The sequence below is a fragment of the Vombatus ursinus genome, unplaced genomic scaffold, assembly GCF_900497805.2.
Source record: "Vombatus ursinus unplaced genomic scaffold, bare-nosed wombat genome assembly UNPS02009205.1, whole genome shotgun sequence".
Classification (NCBI taxonomy): Eukaryota; Metazoa; Chordata; class Mammalia; order Diprotodontia; family Vombatidae; genus Vombatus; species Vombatus ursinus.
This window is the reverse complement of record NW_020948983.1, coordinates 25,007,710-25,028,191: the sequence shown is the minus strand read 5'-3', so window position 1 is coordinate 25,028,191 and position 20,482 is coordinate 25,007,710. Positions and strand designations below refer to the sequence as shown.

Here is a 20,482-nt window from a genome sequence, read left to right as displayed (position 1 = left end):
AGAGAGAGAGAGAGAGAGAGAGAGAGAGAGAGAGAGAGAGAGAGAGATTTGGATCAGACCTATGATTTCATTATTTCTAGGTATTCTTTCTACCCTGTTTCAAGGTCTTTAAAAAATATCATCCCTTTCTCCACTGCTCATTGGCTTTTAGACTTAGTGAACAACTGTCCCCAAGTTTGGGAGCTAGGATGACTGACCCAATTCACCATATTCACCACATTCACCACAGTTCTGACTTCCAGATGTTCTATGGTGCTATTGAAGGACATAGGCATAAAGTGATCAATCACTTTCTGCTGTATCAATGTTAGAGCAACTCATGTTTGAGATATATATTCTTTGTGAAGGTGCTTTTCTTTCTTTCTTTCTTTCTTTCTTTCTTTCTTTCTTTCTTTCTTTCTTTCTTTCTTTCTTTCTTCCTTTCTTTCTTCCTTTCTTCCTTCCTTTTCCTTCCTTCCTTCCTTCCTTCCTTCCTTCCTTCCTTCCTTCCTTCCTTTTCTGGATTATATGGCTCTGATGTGGCAGGTATGTATACTTCAGCATATGCAAATCTAGTAGTAGTAGTCTTTCCTCTGTGTATCTGAAGATGCTGTTAGAGCATGTTGCAATACTTACAGCGATACTCATGCTGTTCACTTTGTCCAGAAGTGCAATGATTAAGCTGTACAGGTTTCCTAGATATAATACAAGAACCCTGAAAGTAAAAAATATACAATAAAGAATTAGCTGTCATGCATTTGATTGATGGGTCTGTATTGCAAAAATTATAATCAATCTAGTTTGATGGGAAGTATTGAGAGTCAGGCTTCTGGGAATCTAGTCCTGGTTTTGCCACACTAGCTGTGTGACATTGAATAACTACAGTTCTCTGCAGTTGTTTCTTTCTTTGCAAAATGTGGGGATTTGACTAGATCGGGTATCTTAAGCCAATCTCAGAGAGCAGGTTATAATCCTTTCCCTCCTGAGATATATTATGCCACCTCTTGTTCCTTTTTTCAGGTGAGTATGTGATCAGATTTGAGAAGAGAAACAGATTTAGACAGTAGCACAAACCAGTGTGTGTGCTTTAAACAGAAACTCTCTTCCCTTTACCTTACAACCTGCTAAATATAAGACAAGTTGTTAGGCACTGTTGGGGGGGGGTGTCACAAAGATAAAGAAAGCGTAACCCCTCACCCCAAGGAGCTACAATCTAGTAGAGAAGTGGAAAAATAAGTCGTTAAGCTTCTTTCCTTATTGTGAAACAAGAACAATGGTACCAATTGACCTAATGTGATTATTGTGAGCACAAATGAGATAACAAATTAGATTCTTCTTAATGCCTCCTAGGAAGGTAGGCACAAAGAAAGGAATTTCCCTCTGTCAGATGAAGAGAGGATGGTCATATAGTCAAAAGGAAAATGGACTTGGTCCCAGCTCTCCAGTCACTCACGGTGATACCTTGGGGAAGCCACCTAACCTTCATGGACCTCAGTTTCTCATTGGTAAAATGAGGAGTCAGGTCAAATAATCTCTAGGGTCCCTTCTGTCCATTTTTTTGGTGAAGCCATAATTGATTCGATCTCACCTCCATAGAAAGTAGATGCATCTCCTCCATTATTTGTGTTACTACCAAAGAAGGACTTTGGAGTTAAAGGAGAACAGAACAGATAATGTCAGTTTCATTTCACATTTATTAGGGACCAAGCATAGTTGTGCCAGGTTCTCCATGCTAAGTCTGGAGGAAAGAATTTCCACAAGGGATTTACAAACTTGCTGCATTTTGGTTCTTGTGGAAGGGTTACTACATACACTGGCAATACAGAAAGTGACTACTGTACCTCGCGAGCTGGAATCGCAATGTGGTTCGTGGGTGGTACATCTCTAATGCAGCCACAAGTTCAAAGGCAGAAGGAGCTATCATGGTAATCAGAGAAACTACCACACTGACCTACAGAGGAAGGAAAGTACAGACTTAGAAGTTTGAAATCATCTTAAATTTCTACATTGATTACAATTTTTGACATCAGGGGTCATAGAGTACTTTGTATACTACAATACATAGTAAACAAACGATATCAGTGATTCAGAATGCCATATGACTCCTGACATAGTAAGCAACTCTTGATTATTTGATGTAGAAAGCTATTAATATAATGGTAATAATACATGTACTTGGATGATGGGAGAATTGATCTTCATTTTATATGACTATACCACCCAATGCTTCTCAGACTGAGTATCTGGGGAAAACTCAGATTTATATATTTAGAACTGGAAAAGACTTCAGACATCATTGAGCCCAGTGTTGTCAAACTCAAATAGAAAGGAGCCACTAAACCGTACGTAAGGATCCTTGTGGCTGCATAAACTACATATTATATTGTCTATGTTCTATTGTATTTTTATTTATTGTGTTAAATATTGCCCAATTACATATTAATCTGGTTCCGGCAGAGAGGGGTTGTTGGGGCAGAAATGCAGCCCATATCTGATATTGATGACCGATGCCTAGTGCCTGGATGCCACTTGGATATTCCACTGGCAACTCAAGCTCAACCTGTCCTCAAATGAGCTTCCTGCATTCTCTCCAATAACTTGTCATTTTGATTTCATGCAGAATTATGAAATCTCAGAGTTGAAAGGAATTTCAAAGGTCATCTATATTTAAACAGGAGCTCTCCTCTACGACAATCCATAGTGTTTATTAAGCACTACTGTGTGTCTCTGACAAGTGGTCATCCAACCTTTGCTTGATGATCTCTAGTGAAGTGAAAAATATTTTCTCCTGAGGTAACCTAATCCACTTCTGGACAATGCTGATTGCTAGGAAGTATTTCCTTATAATGAGCTAGAATCAGCCTCCCAGCTGCTTTACCCATTCATTGCTCCTAGCTCTGACCTGAAGGTCTAAGCAGAATATGTCAAATGCCTCTTTAATGGGACAGTCCTTCAAATATTTCTGTCTGTGCCATTGCCATTTACTTATTCATTCAGTTTTCCCATGTTTGAAGACTTGGTGTTATATTTTCTCTGTCTCTCTCTTTCTCCTCTTTTCTCCTTTCCTCCCTTCTTCTCTTTTTCTCTCAAGTAATTTATATATAATAGGATTTAGAACAAGTTCCATTGATTCTACCTCTATGGTAACTCTCCCATCTGACTCCTCTCTTACGTCCACTACTACTACTGTAGTAAAAACACATTACCACCCACATGGACTATTACAATAGCATCCTAATTGGTCTTCCCTCCTGAACTTCCTGGCCTCTTCAAACCTATTGCTATCAAGAAGTTTTCCTTATGCATAGATCTGGACATGTTACTCCTCTGCTCAAACTCTGAGATGACTGCCTATTATTTACTAAACAAAGCTCAAATTCCTTAACCTGGAATGCAAGGCCAGCCTGGTGTCACCTACCTTTCCAGTATTATCTCATGGTATTTCCCCCCATACACTCTCTGCTCTAGTCAAATTAAACTACTCCCTGTACCCAGTAGCTGTTGCTCCCATTTCCCACCTCTATGTTTTTGCTCATTTTGATCTCTATACCTATGCCAATAAGTTAAATCTTATTCATCTTTACCTGTTGAGTTCTTATCTATTCTTAAAGCCCAATTCAAACATAAACTTCTGCATGAAGCCTCCTCTGATCTTCCTTCCCCCTCCCACTCATTAAGACTATTTCTTCTGGAATCTCATATAGCATCTAGTCTATAACCTTTTTATGCACTTGTTATATGTATACATATTATATCCCCTGTACACTATAAGTTCTATGATGCCAGGAACTGCATCTTATTTTAGTCTTTGAATCTCCCCAACCATAGAGAACAAGGCTCTGAAAATAGTAGGTGCTTTAAAAATGTATGTTGAATTGAATAATCAACTTCATTGTCCTTTGCAGTAGTTTACTCACCCTGTCCCCATTTTCCTCACCTTGGATAAAAGATAAGACCAAGGGAAAAAGATAAAGATGGTTCAATAATCATTCAAACTATGTTTGGTTCATTTTTCAAACAATTATAACTTTGGTTGACCATCTTCACTGAGAAGAGAAAAGGGAGAAAGATACCAAATAGATTTAAGTTTGAATTGTGAGTTTTCTGACAGAGAGATTATTACCAAGGGAAATTATGAAATTTATTTTTAATGTCACAGAAAAAACTATTCACTTAAGTGACTTGGTCTCAATGTGGTCTTGACAGATTGGATGAAGTAAATTGTCTCTCCAAATCCTTTTTAACCTTGACTCCATATTATAACTCACTTTGAAAAAGCTGGAGGACTGTGACTATTTTATCATTCCTAGAATTTTTGCCATTTTTATACCATGTGATTCTCAAATGTTAGAGTTGGAAGGGACCTGAGCTTTTAGTTCCCTCAGAACTTGATTATTAAATTGTCATTCCTACAAAACACATCTGTAAAGTGAAAATCCTCTGCTTTTTAAATCCCTGTAGGTCAACAGGTGATCTTTGGAGCTAAGGTGGCATTTGTCCTAAGGATATGACAAGTAGAAGAAGATCAACTTGAACTAACATTTTCAAAGCTCTCTGTGGTTGAGAAGAATAAAAGTATCCTATTAAGACTTGAAATGGGTGGTTGCTGGCTTACATCCCTTGCATTCTAAGCTTTAGAGAGTAGGTATAATAAGCAACTCTTGGGAAGGGTGGGATGAGGATAAGCTCTTAGGGATATTTCTGACCATACTTGGAAAAAAAAAGTAACACAGCTGCAATGACTGCAAATCAGTACTTTCAATAGGAAAACTGGAATGAGCCTTCTCAAAGGCATTCTTGTTCAAACTGAGCTAATATGCAAAACCTCATTCTTTTCCCAAAGGGTCAGTTCCTCTTTGGTCCGCTCCAGCTTCTGGGACCGATCCACCACAAAGTAGATGAGATAAATGCTCCCAGCAAGTGAGAGGAGCACTAGGATGTTTGCGATGATCCGGAGACATATGGTCACTGCCCTGAAAAAAAAAAGAGATGAAAAAGGGTCACAGAACTCTCTTTGGAAGGGTAGTTATCATATAGACAGTGTACTTTAAGTCATAAAACACATTTACTGCGAATTGGATTCTCTGTTTGGAATAATAATTGGCTATTTGAACAGTTACTTATTTCCTAAGGAATATAAAATATAGATAGACATGCTCATGAAAGCTACTAACAAGCCTCCCTTTTGCCCTCCTTTGTTTTCCTCACAACTATGTGGTGATGGAGACTTCTGTATAGGATATATGGATGGGTACATTGGTTCTTCTTCACTCGCATCATGAATTATGCTGCTTTTTGGGGAATTCTGCATGGGGTACATACTGACACTAATGTGCTACCCTTGATACACAAAGCTAATAATAATATCTTAGATTTCAGGAGTGCTTTATATTTCAAGTGTTTTCTATACATTTTCTCACGAGATTCTCGCAAAACCCTTGTATGGTTGATGATATAGATATTTATCTCCATTGTATGAATGAAGAAACAGACTTGGAAATATTAAAAGACAAGGTGCCACAGTAATAAGTAGCAGGGCTGGTGAGGCAGCATGGTGAGGTGGAAAGAGCACTCAGTTAAGTCAAAGGAAAGAAGCAGAGCCAAGGTGGAATAGTATGGTAAGCTCTATTCCACAAACTTCTACAAACAGATCTACAAAATGCACCAGACCAAATCCTGATGAGGGAATCCAGAAAAAGTCACAGTGAATCATTTGTCCATCCCAGTTTGACAGAGAGGAGGTTCTGTAGATACCAGGGTTGACCAGGAGCATGCCATGTGTGGAGTGCTCCAGTGCCCAGGATAAGAGCGGGTCCTAGACCCATACTGGGTACCACCAGATACATGCTGGGGCACTACAATGAGGACAGTTATGAACTGGCAGGTTTGTCACACCCTACCCAGTTCCGGGGGTTGATCCAGGATTTGCTAAAAAAAAAAAAAGGTGACCTGCACAGGAGATTGTTATTCCCAGGTAGGAAGGCCCTGAGCTGCACATGAAGAAAAAAGAAAGTTCAGAGCTTTCTAAGTGGTTGACGTGGGCTGAGTCCAGCAGCAGTCTATTCTTGCTCAGACCTAAATCCAGGTCAGGAACTTGCACAGCTCAGACCAGGAAGGCAGCAATCAGATTTTTCCATTTATCAGACCACTTTGAGTGTACTAAAAGCTTACAGGTCCCTAGCCTATCCCTGAGATTATAGAACAACACCATCCACATTACTCCAAGAAAGCAGCAACAGGACCAGCCCTGAATTTCTCTCCAGAAGTGTGGTAGAACCCAGCCCTAACATTATCTGAAGCAAGCAGGTAGGCTGGAAGAATAACATTTAAAAAAAAAAAAGAACCCCACTATTATCAACCATTATGGTGGCAGGGATGCTCAAGACACAAACCCAGAAGAAGAGAATGACTCCAAAATATCTATAAGCATTGCCTCAGATAAAGACACAACATAGGCACAAACTATTAGAATTTCTGGAGGAGATAAAGCAAGAGTTAAAAAAAGTTTTTATATGTGACATGAGATCACCTGAGGGGGAAAATATGAATGAATAAGTTATTTTGACTATTATAAGTGCCCAAATTAATTATAAAAGACATATAAGGATGCTACCTGCATCCAGAGAAAGAATTGATAAATAGAAGTATATATAGAATAATTTTACATATACCCACACCTATTTGTGCCTAATGGTAGCCATCTCTAGGGTGGAGGTGGGGGGAAGGGAAGAAAAAAAAAGAAATTTACATGATAATTTTGTTGTATATTTGGAGTTGTGCATAGTAGATTTGCAGTTTCATGTGCAGTCATTTTTTTATTGTACTATGTTATGGAAATGCTTGTTTTATTCCATAAATTAAAAAGAAAAGAAAAGAAATGAGAGTTATGAGAAAGAATTGAGAATGGAATTAATAGCTTGGCACAAAGTTACAAAACTTGGCCCAAGCAACAAACTCCTTAACTATTCAAAGGGGCCAAATTCATGCCAGTGACTCCATGAGGCAACAAGAAATTTTAAAACAAAATCAAAAGGCTGAAAAAAATAGAAAAAAGTATAAGGTATCAAACAACTGATCTGAAAAACAGATTGAGCATGAAAAAATTTAAGAATCATTGGATTATTTGAATGCTATGACCAATAAGTATTTTAAAAATTCTTAAAATTGCCCTGGTTTCTTAGAACAGGAAGACAAAAATGGAAACAGAAAGAATCTACCCACCAGTCATTCCCTGATAGAGTAAAAGGACCTGAGTTCAAATCTTGCCTTTGCCGCCCTGCTGAGTAACCTTGGGAAAATCACCTGACTTCTCTAGGCCTCAGTATTCTCATTCATAAAAATAAATAGTCAAATTAGATAGTTTCTTAATTCCCTTCCACTTCAAATCTATGATCGTATGAACTTATGATTCAAATTCCGATTTCCAGCACTAAGTTTAGGGTTCTTTTTTGCTATATTGACCCTGCTTTAAATAGCATGCATTTAAAATAATTTTCCTAGTACTGATGAGGATTTTGCCTCAATCCAGCTATACTTCTTGCTTTTTCCCTTTAGTAAGCAACAGAATATAATTGTGAAATATCAGAGTTAAGAGTATCTGGAGCCATGGAAAAATGTGAAGTGTCTATGACTCATCTAGCATTTGAACCTGTGTGCAATGCAATCAATGAAAACCTGTCTGTTCCAGAAATGTGGAGAATTTAGTCAATGTTGTTTCTAATCTTTGGATGGAAGGTTACAAACTATTTCTTATATTGGAGTACCTTTACTCACCTTTCTAAGTCATGAGAAGTTGATATTTCACAAAATCAATGGATATGAGAACTGGGAACAAAGTCAAAGTTTAAACTCTTTTTTTACACATGGGAAAACAGAGGCTTGGGGCAGCCAGGTGGCGCAGTGCATAGAGCACCAGCCCTGAAATCAGGAGGACCTGAGTTCAAATGCGGCCTCAAACCAAACACTTGACACTTACTAGCTGTGTGACCCTGGGCAAGTCACTTAACCCCAATTGCCTAAAAAAATTAAAATTTTTTTTTCCAAAACAGAAAATGGAGGCTCAGAAAAGTAAAACAGCTTGTCCAAAGTCATGTAGCCAGTAAGTCATGTAGCTAATTCTTTCTCTAGCTTTTTCTGCTAGATGATGGTGGTTCTTCATCCTGAAAGGAAAACTCCTTTCTTATAACTTAGTTTCCTAAGCATGGGAAAATCTATTTGATTATCTCTAACTCTTCAGAAAAGGTAGTGGGTAATAGGAGAAGGAAAACACAGACTTGGCTTGGAGTTTTGAGTCCTGACTCAGACTTAGAGGTTCTGTGATCAGTCAACAAATAATTCACTGAGTCTAAGCTTCTTCATTTGTAAAATGGAGATGATAACACCTTTAGTGACCACCTCACAAGGTTGTTATAAGGCAAGCATTTTTTTTTTTAACTCTAGAACACCAGATAAGTTTGAGGTATTATTATTATTTTTTTTTCAGAACAAACTTTCTGTGTTCTGGAAACATCAAAGAGTATAGACATTTATTTATTATTAAATAACACAATAATAAAAGTTAACATCTGTATATCTTCCTGTCCTGGACCTTGTCCTCTTCTAAGAGGTTTAACTAGTTCTAACCCTTCATCCCTCAATGCTGGCTTAATTTTTAAATTTCCATGGGCCACAAAAGAGGAAATAGGAGAATGAAAGAAACAAGGGAATGAGTTGCATTGATAATTCAAATGATATTGGTATGCATCTGATAGGCACAAACCAAAAGAAATAGCCCAGGAAAGCCTGTAAATGCCGTGATTGAGCTGAAATAGAAGGTGGCTCAATTGTGGGCCTTATGATCCTGAAGAAAAGGATTTGTTTCTGAAGAAAGATGAGAACTTTGATAAACAGAAATCAAACATCTGCTCATTTGATGCCTGAATGTCACATACTGTGCTGAGAAAAAGCCACAGGATGCATTCTTCAAATAAAATAGCAAAGAAATGATTCCTTCAAACTTCTTCAGTTTATATTATCCCATAAAATTTTGGGACATACTTCTATGGACTGTACATGAAATATGGAAAGATATGGAATCTATCTGAATTCCACATTAAGTAAATTATAAACCTATTCAATACCGTAACATAGAAGGATGATAGCAATGCAGAATAAAAAAAAAATTGGTTAGAGTGCCTATGGAAATAAGGTACAGATGAGCTACTGATTTGAAAAAAATAAAATGAATAGGAAATTCATGAGAAGTTTGGGTGACCACAAAAGTACAGTTTTAATACATACAATTTTTTGCTTTTCTTCTTCTCTTGTTCCTCCAAGATAGCTTCCTTCAAGAAAATATAACATTAAAATAGCATTATGTAATAAAATAAATCTAATTATTGGTAATAAGATTTCTTTTTATTAGAAAGCTTATTTCTCTAAGTATGTTATTGGTTTTGAGGTTATACACATATAAGAATGAAGGTCTCATGGTTAAAGGTCTATTATTTCCTTTTGCTTAAAATACAGGGATGCCCTTGGGGTATATTGAAATCTATAGGCTGCACGACCGTACATGAAAAGACTCCTAGACTTCTATGCCATTTGAATTCTTTTCTTGTCCCTCCCCACCCTGCATTTTACAGTGTATATGTTTCCTCTTTTCCTGTCAGGTTGTTAGCTATCATTTTAGCTGTCAACATTCCTGTTTTGAGCTGTACCCTGTCCCCCTTCCTTTCTAACTATCTGGTTCTCATCTAATGGGGCCTGGCAATCAGATCATGGACTTTCAGAATTGGAGGGCATTTTGAGGACCATCTAGTCCCATCTATACATGAACAAGAATGCCCTACAACACAATGAGTGTTCATTCAACCTTAGCTTTCAGACTTCTATTTAGGGGAATCCTGCACTAGGACTCCCAGAGAGAGCCCATTCTAATTTTGGATAGCTGTAATGATTAGGGATTTCCCCTATAGTAAGCTTAAATTTCCCTTTTGGTATCTTCTAATCATTATTCCCAGTTCTCCCAAATAATGCAAATCGAAATCCTCTTCCCCTTTTTCACTCAGTTTTGAAATTTTTGAAGATAAAAATATTCCCCTTTCCCTTCTCTAAGTTAACTATCCTTAGTTCCTGTAAGCTAAACTGCTCAGATAAGTATCCTTGATAGAATTGTATATAAAATAAAAGTAAAAACATTCTGTGTAATGTCCTGAGGAGTTATCCTATTAGAAAAGTGCTTGGATTTTAGAGCTTGAATACTGTGGCATCTTAAGCTAGTTCTTTTTGCATATTTCCAGGTTCTCAGCTGTATTCTGATTAGTTAAGGTTGCCAGGCAAATGGCCTTTGGACAAGGGAGGTGCTACTGTAAGCCACCTGTTTTTCCTGATCCCACTGTCTCTTATATTGCTGGAATTCATTTCCTTCTTACCTTTTCCTTTCATAATCTTAATCTTCTGTCAAGGCTAAGCTTTTGTGAGCTTTTTGAACCTCCTCCTGAAACCTTCTCCAAACACCCCCCCATCCAATAGTGTTTTTTCCCTCTTCTAATTACCTTTGTTTATTAATCTGTGTATATGTTGTATCCCTATAGTAGAATATAAGCTTCCCTGTGGTAGAATGTAAGCTTCTTGAGGGTCAGGCACCATTTCACTTTTGTTTTTGCATTCCCACAGGCCTAGCAAACAGGAGGCACTTAAACATTTGTTGAATAGAATTTACTTAAAAAAATCTTCACATGGTTATCAACATTAGTTGGTAATAATCTGTAAACTGAACAATACAAATATTCCTAATAATAACCCACTCATTAGTTTGGCAATATGACTGGTAGGTAAGGGAAGATTCTGCTTGTTTAGCTCATTCAGCTTGGAATAAGCATTGGCCTATGGCATAAGAAGGCTGGAATCCTCTCGTGATTACTTCACATGTGATCTTAGACAAGTCACTTAACTTCCCTGGAGCTCAGTTTCCTTATCTGTAAAATAAGTTGACTGGATCAGATCACTTCTGAAATGCCTTATAATTCTAAACTTGTCCTATGATTCTTTGACCCTAATACTTTCTGAAATGGAAGATGCTAAGTCATCAGTAACATAAAAAATTATGGTGTTAATTTCATTAATCAAGTTTAAGAAGATGTTAATTAGATGCTAAGAAATTGAAAGGTTAGGCTAACATTCTTCCAGTGTATGTGTTGGGGTGGGAGAGAGATGGGATGGGGAATATTTTTTGAACGAGACTTAAACGTTCCAAATAAATTTGCTGGATAACTTCCCAAAAGCAAATACATTCCCGGGGAGCTCTCTATCTCCTGGCCCCATGTTAGTTGAGCAGTCACATTGCTTACCCTGATGCTATTCACAATGGCAGCAGCCTTGCTCTCTGCAGCCTCTGGGTTTCCTATGAGATAATCCCAAGCACAAAACACCCGCCAGCAAAATGTGTAGTTTTCATTGGATGCACTTGCAAGGCTCATTCTGGAATTCTTTGCCATTCTGCAAAATGCCATCAGAAAAGGAGTCACAAACACCCCACCCCACATGGCTACCAGTGTCAACCTCAAGTCTGTTTTTTCATAAAAGCTTCATATTGGCAGAGATCATTGAATACAGTCTTCCTTTTTTTTTTCTTTTTGCCTGAAAATCTGATAAATCAGGTAACCAGCAGAGAACTGATCTTAGAGCTCGAAGGACCTGGATTTAAGTTCCTGGGACACATATTGACTGTGTTACCTTGAGCAAATCTCTAAGCTTCTCAGTACTCTAGACAAGTCTTTAAGACTATAAATCGCACAGAAATTTCCAGTCTACATTGGTAGAGGGCATTTCCTTATCTGGAAGTTCCTTGTAACAATGAAATCACAGGACCAGTACATGTCTCAATTTTTAAAAAATGATAGTAATACCAATTTTTTGAGAATAGTTGTTTTTACAGCTTTCAGAGTAGTTTCACATATAGAATCCCATCTGATCCTTCTAATAACTCTGAAGTAGGCAGAATAGGTATTATATTCCCTTATTGAAAATGAAAAAAAAAATGAAGCTGAGAGATTAATGATTTTTTTCCCAAGGTAAAACAAGTAATAGAAATGGTTGACCTGGACCTAGAATCCAGATTTCCTTTCTCTACATATCCTTGGCTTTCTATTTTATTTATTTTTAAATTATTATTTTTTAATTCTGTATTCAAATAAATTAATTTTAAATACCAAAAAACCAAGCATTTTCTTATGCACAGTAGAACAGAAAAATAGGATTGTAAATAATTAATCCTTATTATATACAGATTAATTTTCTTTTAAAATACACATTATATTCAACAAATAATTATCAAAGCTGCCCTACTTGTCTGTGATTCTTTCTGGCCTTCCCTTTATTCATTAAAAAACTCTCAATTACCTTTTTACTTTTTATCTTTCTCTTTTTTTTCCTGGCTAGCCTATCTTGATCCCCCTCTACCTCTCATTCCACCCCCCCCAACAAAAACACTTTAAAAAAGACAAATCTAAACCCTTGTAACAATTATGCATGATACAGCAAACAAATTTCTATTTTGGCTACATTTGAAAATAATAGCTTGCTTTTTACTGAGCTGCAGCAAGGGTAAGAAAGTTAATTCCAAGGGCATGATATTATTTACTTTAAACAATATCACCACCAGAAACCAGGAAAAGGGACTATAGGATGAGCATAGGCACCATCTCTTTCTTTCCCTTCCTGACAATAAGTCAGTAGGTCTCTATTTACCAGGCTCTTGTATATAGCCATAGAATCTCAGAGCTGGAGGAGACTTTTGAGATAGCCTAGCCCACCTACCTTAATTTTAGGGATAAGGAAAGTGAGGCCCAGAGAGGGAAGGTAATTTACCCAAGGTTGCACAGCCAGTAAACTGAGACTAGAAGCCTACTCTCCTAACAGTCTAATACCTTTTCACTACAATATGTTGCCTTTAATAGTTTATTTGATTCTTGGGATATGTTAAGAGAGCAGATGCAGCCTTTGGCTTCAAGGAACACATTAGGATAGAAAAGATGGACAAATATGGTTAAAGGAGTCCCCTATACTCCTTATATTTGTGATGGAATTAATAAGCTAAGAAAGCAGAGTGTTGATCTTAAAGCCATCAGGTGCTTAATCAATTTTTGCTGAGTTAAATTCAGTTGCCTACTTTCTCAGAGGCAGAAGAGGTTTAGATGATCTGGTCTAAGCTGTGTGTGGCTGGTTGTATGCCAGACTCAGAGCTTCAGTAGCCTGGAAGAATGGAAGCTCTCTGAAGGCTAGAACTCTGACCTTTTTTTTTTTTTTGTCTTTGTATCTCCAGGGTCTAGTACAGGGGTGGAGAACCTGCAGCCTTGAGGCCACATGTAAAGTTTGGTTTTAGTCAAAGGCCCTCACTTGAGAGCCACATGTGGCCTCAAGGCCGCAGACTCACCACTTTTGGTCTAGTACAATGCCTGACATACAGGAGGTGCTAATACATGCTTGTTAGATCAGATCACTGAATTATATTTGATTGTGCCAAACTTTGCTCTTTCCCAAGCATACTAAATTTTCTATGAGCTTCTATGAGCTTTTAAGGTGAAGGGGTACAAGTGAAGTGGAAAAAATAGTGTGGGAACTGAGTTCAAATCCATTCTAAGACATTTACTAGCTGTATGACCCTGGGCAATTCACTTAACTTCTGTTTGCCTCAATTTTCTCTAATATAAAATAATGATAATACAAGCACCTACCTCACAAGCTTATTGTGAGGATTCAAGGAGATGATATTTATAAAGCACTTAGCAGAGTTGTAGGCACAAGGTAGATACTTATTAAATCCATCCTTCCTTCCTTCCTTCCTTCCTTCCTTCCTTCCTTCCTTCCTTCCTTCCTTCCTTCCTTCCTTCCTTCCTTCCTTCCTTTCTTCCTTCCTTCCTTCCTTCTCATTTTATTCTCTGACAGAGGAACAGCAATGCTTCTGGAAGGGGGCTACTATAGAGAATGTTGTGGTGATTAAGTGTAGGCAAGGTTCCCAGGAAAACTCTCTGCTCAAAAATGTTCTCTTACTTACCCCTAATATCTTTCTTTATTTAAAACTTTGAATTTAGTAATGCAAAAGATAAGTATTTCTACACCTATAGTAGTAGTGAAAAAGAAGATTTTACATGAAGTAGTGACTATATTTTGGATAGCTTGCTTTCTTTTAAAATATATAATAAATTCATCATTTTATTTTCCAAACTTTTTGTTTCCTATTGACTTTCAATCTACTCTCTTAGCATCATCACCAATATCTTTAACCAAGTAGTGAGATTCATTTGAATCAGTTAAGATTCCCTTAAATAAAAGGTCTGGGGTTGGGGAGGGCTGTGTTCAACCTCATTTACTCTTGGATTCAATTTACTTTAATCAAGATCCATACCTAAGGGAACACTAGAGGACAAGAGCTCTATTGATTAAAGTGGAGAAGGAGGAGCCCCAGAGTGTACAGAGGGTAAGAAGGAGGATTTTGTCTGAGAACAGAATGAAGGTTGAATGAAGAGGATGTGTGTGTGTGAAAGGGAGTGATAGGAAGCTGGAAAGTGATTCAAAAAGGTTAGCACAGAGATGCTTAGGACAAACTTCAAAATTTCAGTTGCAGCTGGTGTTTTGATACCTGAATTAAGATATAAGGAATGGGTTTGAAGGGTATACATCTCATAAACTCTAGTTTTCCCCAATTTCCCCTGTGTCCCTATCTAGATCAGATTATTTTATCAATACTTACTTGTGTAGGGAAGCTAGGTGGCAAAGTGGATAGAGTGCTGGGCTTGGAGTCAGAAAGAACTAAGTTTAAATTTGGTCTCTGACACTAACTGTGTGACCTTGAGCAAGTCACTTAACCTAGTCTGCCTCAGTTTCCTCATCTGTAAAACGAACTAGAGAAGGAAATGGCAAACCACTCCAGTATCTTTGCAAATAAAATCCCAGATGGGGTCACAAAAAGTCACGTAGGACTGAACAACAAGAATTACTCATTTGCATACCTATTCTCTCCTCTTGTAGAATGTAAACTCCTTGAGGGCAGGAAATGTTTCATTTTAATCTTTGTATCCCTAGCATCCAACACAGTGCCTGTCAGTCAGTTAATAAATCAAGAAGCATTTAAGCACTTACTGTGCATCAGACACTGTGCTAAGTTCTTGGGTTACAAAGAAAAAGGAAAAGACAGTGTCTGCCCCCAAGGAACTCACAGTACAATGCAGGAGACAACAGGCAAACAGTTACGTACAAACAAGTTACAGACAGGAGAAATTGGAGGTAATCAACAGAGAGAAGGGATTTTGAATTAAGGGGGATCAAGAAAGACATACTGTAGAAGAATGAATTTATCTGGGCCTCAAAAGAAGCTAGGGAAGCCAGGAGGTGAAGTTGAGGAGGGAAGGCCTCCCAGGTATGATGTCAGCCAGTGAAAATACTTGGAGTCTGGAAATTGAATGCTTTATTCAAGGAGCAGCTAAGAAATCAGTGTCACTATTGTAGAGTACATAGGGGAGGCGGCACATAATAGACTCTTAAGAAATATTTGCTTTCTTGTTTGCTTGATTCTCCAGTTTAGCTTAGTGTGTGACGTGCTGGGATCACAATTTATAATCTCCAACATACAACTGGTGTTCATTTGTATATGTGGTAAAAAGAGATGATCATTGGATCATAAAATAGATCTAAAAAGAACCTTAGAAGGCATTGAATCCATTTTGCAGATGAGGAAACTAAGGGATTCTCAGACAGGTTAAATGACCTGGCTGGTGTGAGATGAGGAGAGGGAGTGAAGAAGAGGAAAAGGAAAAGTACATGGAAAAGAAATATATGTAGGTACCCTATCCCTTCCCCCACCCCCAATCTTCTCATTTTTCCCTTTTCCTCTCTTATTTTCAATAGTGTAGGATACAGCATTCATGAATTTCCTCATTAATAATAATCTTAGAATATATATCGTGGGAGTACAGAGACTCTATTATGTTTCTGTCAAGTTCTTTTTTTTAATCCCACTTACTAGCTAGATTATACTTACTACCTACTTCCTTAGAGCAAGATTCTTAACCTTTTTTGTGTCATGAATATTTTTGACAGTTTGAATAACCTTATTATGCCTTCTCAGAATAATGGTTTGTTGCCTGCATTCATAATTGAAGGAAATACCAAATTTCATTTAGAGGTTAGTAAAAATAAATATGTTATTTTTTTCCTATTCAAGTTCATGGGCCTCCAGAAATTTATCCACAGACCCCTTATGGGTCCATGGAACCCAAGCTAATAACCCTTGCCTTAGAAGCACACGGTAAAGCTGCAACAGGATGGGCTAAAAGGCCAAAGTGGATAGGCCAGAAAAAGATGCAGGCACATTCACAACCTTACTTCTTTAGCAGAATGATAAAGCTGTAAACAAACACCGCCATGCCAACCAGGAAGTAAGCCAAAGGCAACCGGTAACCAGCTTTGCCGATCTTCCTCTCCTTGCCATAGTAGCCATAAAATAAAACAGAGTACTTGAGATAGCCCTGCAAAGAGAATACCATTGACATCATCACTGACTTCTGGTGTCCTCAAACCTTGCTGAATTTACAAAGGAAGCCAGTGAGAATTATAAACTTTACCCCCAGGGACCAGACGGTGTCCAAGTCCTGTGCCGAAGCAACATGGTCCTTGGGAATAGTCTTGCTGATGGTGCTTCCAAAAGGCTGCCCTGCAATCAGCTGATGAGAAAAGAAAGATCAGTGCCATAAATTGATATCCATTCTAGAGGAATAAGGGGGAGAAGAGGGAATAGGGAAAAAAAGAGCTGGCTGGCCTGAGAAAGGGACCTTGTATTGGCACCTGGGACCATCACTATTGGAGTATACATCACAATCTCCAACATACAGTTGGTGTTCATTGTATGTCTGGTGAAGAGAAATGATCATTGGACATTAACTTAGAGCTTAAAGGGGTTATAGAAGACATTGAGCACATTTTATGGGTGAGGAATCTAAGGGAGTACCAGACAGGTTAAGGGATTTGCCAGGGTCACACAGCTGGTCTGAGGAAGGATTTGAAGCCAGGTCTTCCTCATTCAAAGTCCAATACATTATACTCTGCACAAGTTTTGAGATAATATCTGTTCAAATAATGACTTCATAAAGCAGCAGAAAAAAAAGATTGTTACCATTTGTATATATTTCAGATTGTACCTAGATGTACCAAATGTCTGCTGGGTGCAGTTAGCTGCGCTAGGACTTTTGGGACACCCTGTATTGTATATTCATTAAGTAGACATCTAATGTGTTCTCTAGATACAATCTGAAGTGCTAATCCTATTAAGAAACTGTTAATAGCTTAAAACTGCACTAAGACTTTTGGGACAGACTTATACAGTGCAATCCCAAAGAAAAGTCTCCTATGCTATCACATACATGTATAGACAGTAAATCAAATGCTTTTATATGGTCAACCAAAACCAGGCACTTGTATTCTCCCTATGGTTTAGCCAAATGTATGACTGTAGAGTTAGGGTCTGATGTAGAATATGGTTCACAAAAGCCCTCCTGTTTCCTTCTTAAACCTCCATTAATGCTGCAATGTACATGTAGATTATGCTCAACATTTTTGTAGATGTGAGAAAGTAGGCAGATGTATTGGTAGTTGGTATTTTTGTTGCCTTTTGGGGGGGGGAAATACAAAACCAAAAGGATGAAGAATGGATATTGTCCAGAAAGGAGCTGTCAAACACATGGCCCACAATGTTCCTGAGTACAGCCTGAACCAGATTAAAATGTAATTGGGAATTATTTAACAAAATAAATAAAATGTAATAAAATGTAGATAATATTACATTTCAAAACTAAGTCAATATGCAGCCCACAAGCATCTTTATGCATGGATTAGTGGCCCCTATTTCTATTTGAATTTGATGCCACTGGTCAAGTCTATGATAGGCAATTGGATAGACAACTCATAGAGCTGGTCCATTGTTACACACACCCTTGAACAGATACTGAAAATGGGCAGTGAGCTGGGCCTGGGGTTGAATAGATCTGCCAGGATTGCGTTTGGAAACTTTCAGTGCTTTTCATGAGCCTAACTAGTTCCATCTTTTAACAACAATATTCCTCTAGTGATACTATCTAGCTGAATGTTACAGCACGGCCCAGTCTATAAAGTATTATAGCTGAAGGTCACCTAAAGTACAAGAGAGAGTGTGATGGTACATTAAGTGGGCTATAACACAGTGCCAATGAAGAACTGTGCAGGCAAAGCATTATAGAGGATGCTTCCAGAGTGATGTATGACTTGAAAAAAAAAAGTGGACTGGTCACATTGAGAGAGGGAAGGAAATCTAGCCATCAGTCCACTTGTTTCATTGTCATTTATACAATGACAACTGATCTGGAGGAAGGTGTTCCAGATCATTGTGGGGGACTTTTTGTGGTGTATTTATGGGAAGACCTGGATAGTGGTTGGAGAGAAAGAGCAGGCATGGATAGAGTGTGATCTATATTGTTGGCAGGAATACATATATACACACACACAGATCCATCAACATATCAAAATAAGCATATCCTGCACTTACATTGTCCAAAGCCTACCACAGTGTAATACACATAAAAGGTGCAGGAGATACCTGTATCACCATTTTGGGAATTCATGGAGAACTGAAGGATGTGCAATATGGGGACTATACTTTATAAAAGGGGAAAGGGTATATCTAGGTAATTAAACCTGGAAACTTAACTCCTTTATCCAGAAATGTCAATGCTAAGAAAAAATGATCACAAAATTGATTTAATCAGATCAGCTTCTGACCAAACACTCAAGAGACAAGAGTTTTGGTTGGAGTGAGGTAAGTAAAAAGCCATGAAAGAGGACAGATCACTGGATAGGAGCTTAATTGAAAAGAAAAAAGAAAAAAAAATGAAGAAGAAGCTAACCTACTTTTATACTAATCTGATTTATTTCTATGGCAGTTGTTAGTTTGAAAGGAAGTCAGAGACACACTTTATCTTGTACTAGGAAAGGTTTTAAATTTGCCCTACATGATGTACTCATTAATTAATGGAAAATTTTGTGTCAATTCTAGGTAAGAGACTAGAAGGTTAGATAATAGCCCTTGAAAAGTGGTTATCAATGGGATGAGGTCAACTTGGGAGTACATATTATGGTAACATATTGGGTTTGACCATTGCATGACGTGGACATGAGCTAGAGAGCAACATCATCACTAAATGGGCAGAAATGACTTTTAGCAATGAATTGAGTTTCATATTGCGATTCTATTTCAACCTTTACGTTGTCCCCCACCATCTTCCATGACAAAAAAAATGTAATCTCCTTTCCTCTTTCTGTAAATGCCATGTGTTTCTTTTCTTTCTTTTTTTCTTTTTCTGATGATTCTTACCTCTGGAAGAACAATAAAAGCACCCGTCATTATGGTAAGCACGATGTTAATTCCAAACAGCCATCTCAAAAAGATAAAATAGGAGGCAACACCAGATCCAAAATGACCTTAGGAGACATAAGCATACATAAGCAGCTCACTTGTGACCCCGACCGTAAGGCAAAGACTTTTTCTTTATTCTAAGTCAGATGATGATTGCTCTACTTTAAGACGGTAATGATGATTTCTCTTTCGATCACGACGCACAAGTCACAGTGCATTTCATGCTTCTAATGATCTTGTCATTGTTGCATACAGTTTTAAAGTAAAAGAGTAATTCAGAAATGCAGATGTTACTATTTATAGCAGGCCTGTACAGCCTGTGGCTCACGAGCCACTTGTGGCACGCCACAGGATTCAGGCAGCCTGCGAAAACTGTAGACAAACCTCAGGTTGCAGGTTGTGAAGGCCTGATTAATATGATCTCCTTTCAGCCCATTTTTACTGGTTGAATAGGCCAAAATAAGGCTGACTGAGGCAATGTTATTATACAGGATGGTGCAAATGTCTTAGTGCAGTTCTATTAGAAGCTTGGTAAGAGTGTATTATTAAAGCTTAAAACTGCACTGATATTTCAGGGATACCCTCTACAAAACTCTGGCAGGCAGAAAATTCCTCCCTTCTCTTCCAGCCCATCCACAGAGAGGAGCAGAGGCATGGAAGAAAGGCATAGTAATGGGGGTTTCTAAACCTCAGCTTTCTGAAGGAGTACCATACTTACATTGCCTTCTGGAGGAGTGTCAGCGTTCTAGGACTAGGGTTCATCAGGGATGCAACAGGCATAATAAAGTGAATGGAGAGGAGTAAAGTACAAGAAGACAAGAAAGATAAGCAGGAATCAGGTTATGAAGTTTTACATACCAGAGGGTTTTATTGATCCTGAAGGTACTCACTGAGCAGTGTGGTAACATGATCACACCTGAGGTTTAGGAAAATTACTTTGCCAGCTGGATTGCCAGAGGATTAATTAAATTTAATTGATGAAAGTGGAGACAGGCTTGAGGTAAGGAAAACAATTACAAGGCTATTACAAAAATATAGGCAAGAAGTGGTAAGATAAGAAGTGATAAGTCACCTATAACGGTG

At 38.0% G+C, this 20,482-nt stretch overlaps 1 protein-coding gene across 1 annotated transcript in view; it reads right to left on the bottom strand.

Moving 5' to 3' along the window:
* TMC3 (transmembrane channel like 3) overlaps positions 1-20,482 on the bottom strand; it is a 78,309-nt gene that overhangs the window by 29,964 nt on the left and 27,863 nt on the right. The window contains exons 5-12 of the mRNA XM_027852070.1: positions 19,358-19,464; positions 16,581-16,679; positions 16,342-16,484; positions 11,310-11,457; positions 9,259-9,302; positions 4,805-4,952; positions 1,821-1,930; positions 616-694 (exon numbers count right to left, since the gene is read on the bottom strand). Of these exons, the coding sequence (XP_027707871.1) occupies positions 616-694; positions 1,821-1,930; positions 4,805-4,952; positions 9,259-9,302; positions 11,310-11,457; positions 16,342-16,484; positions 16,581-16,679; positions 19,358-19,464 (878 nt within the window). The remainder of the gene's footprint in view (positions 1-615; positions 695-1,820; positions 1,931-4,804; positions 4,953-9,258; positions 9,303-11,309; positions 11,458-16,341; positions 16,485-16,580; positions 16,680-19,357; positions 19,465-20,482) is intronic.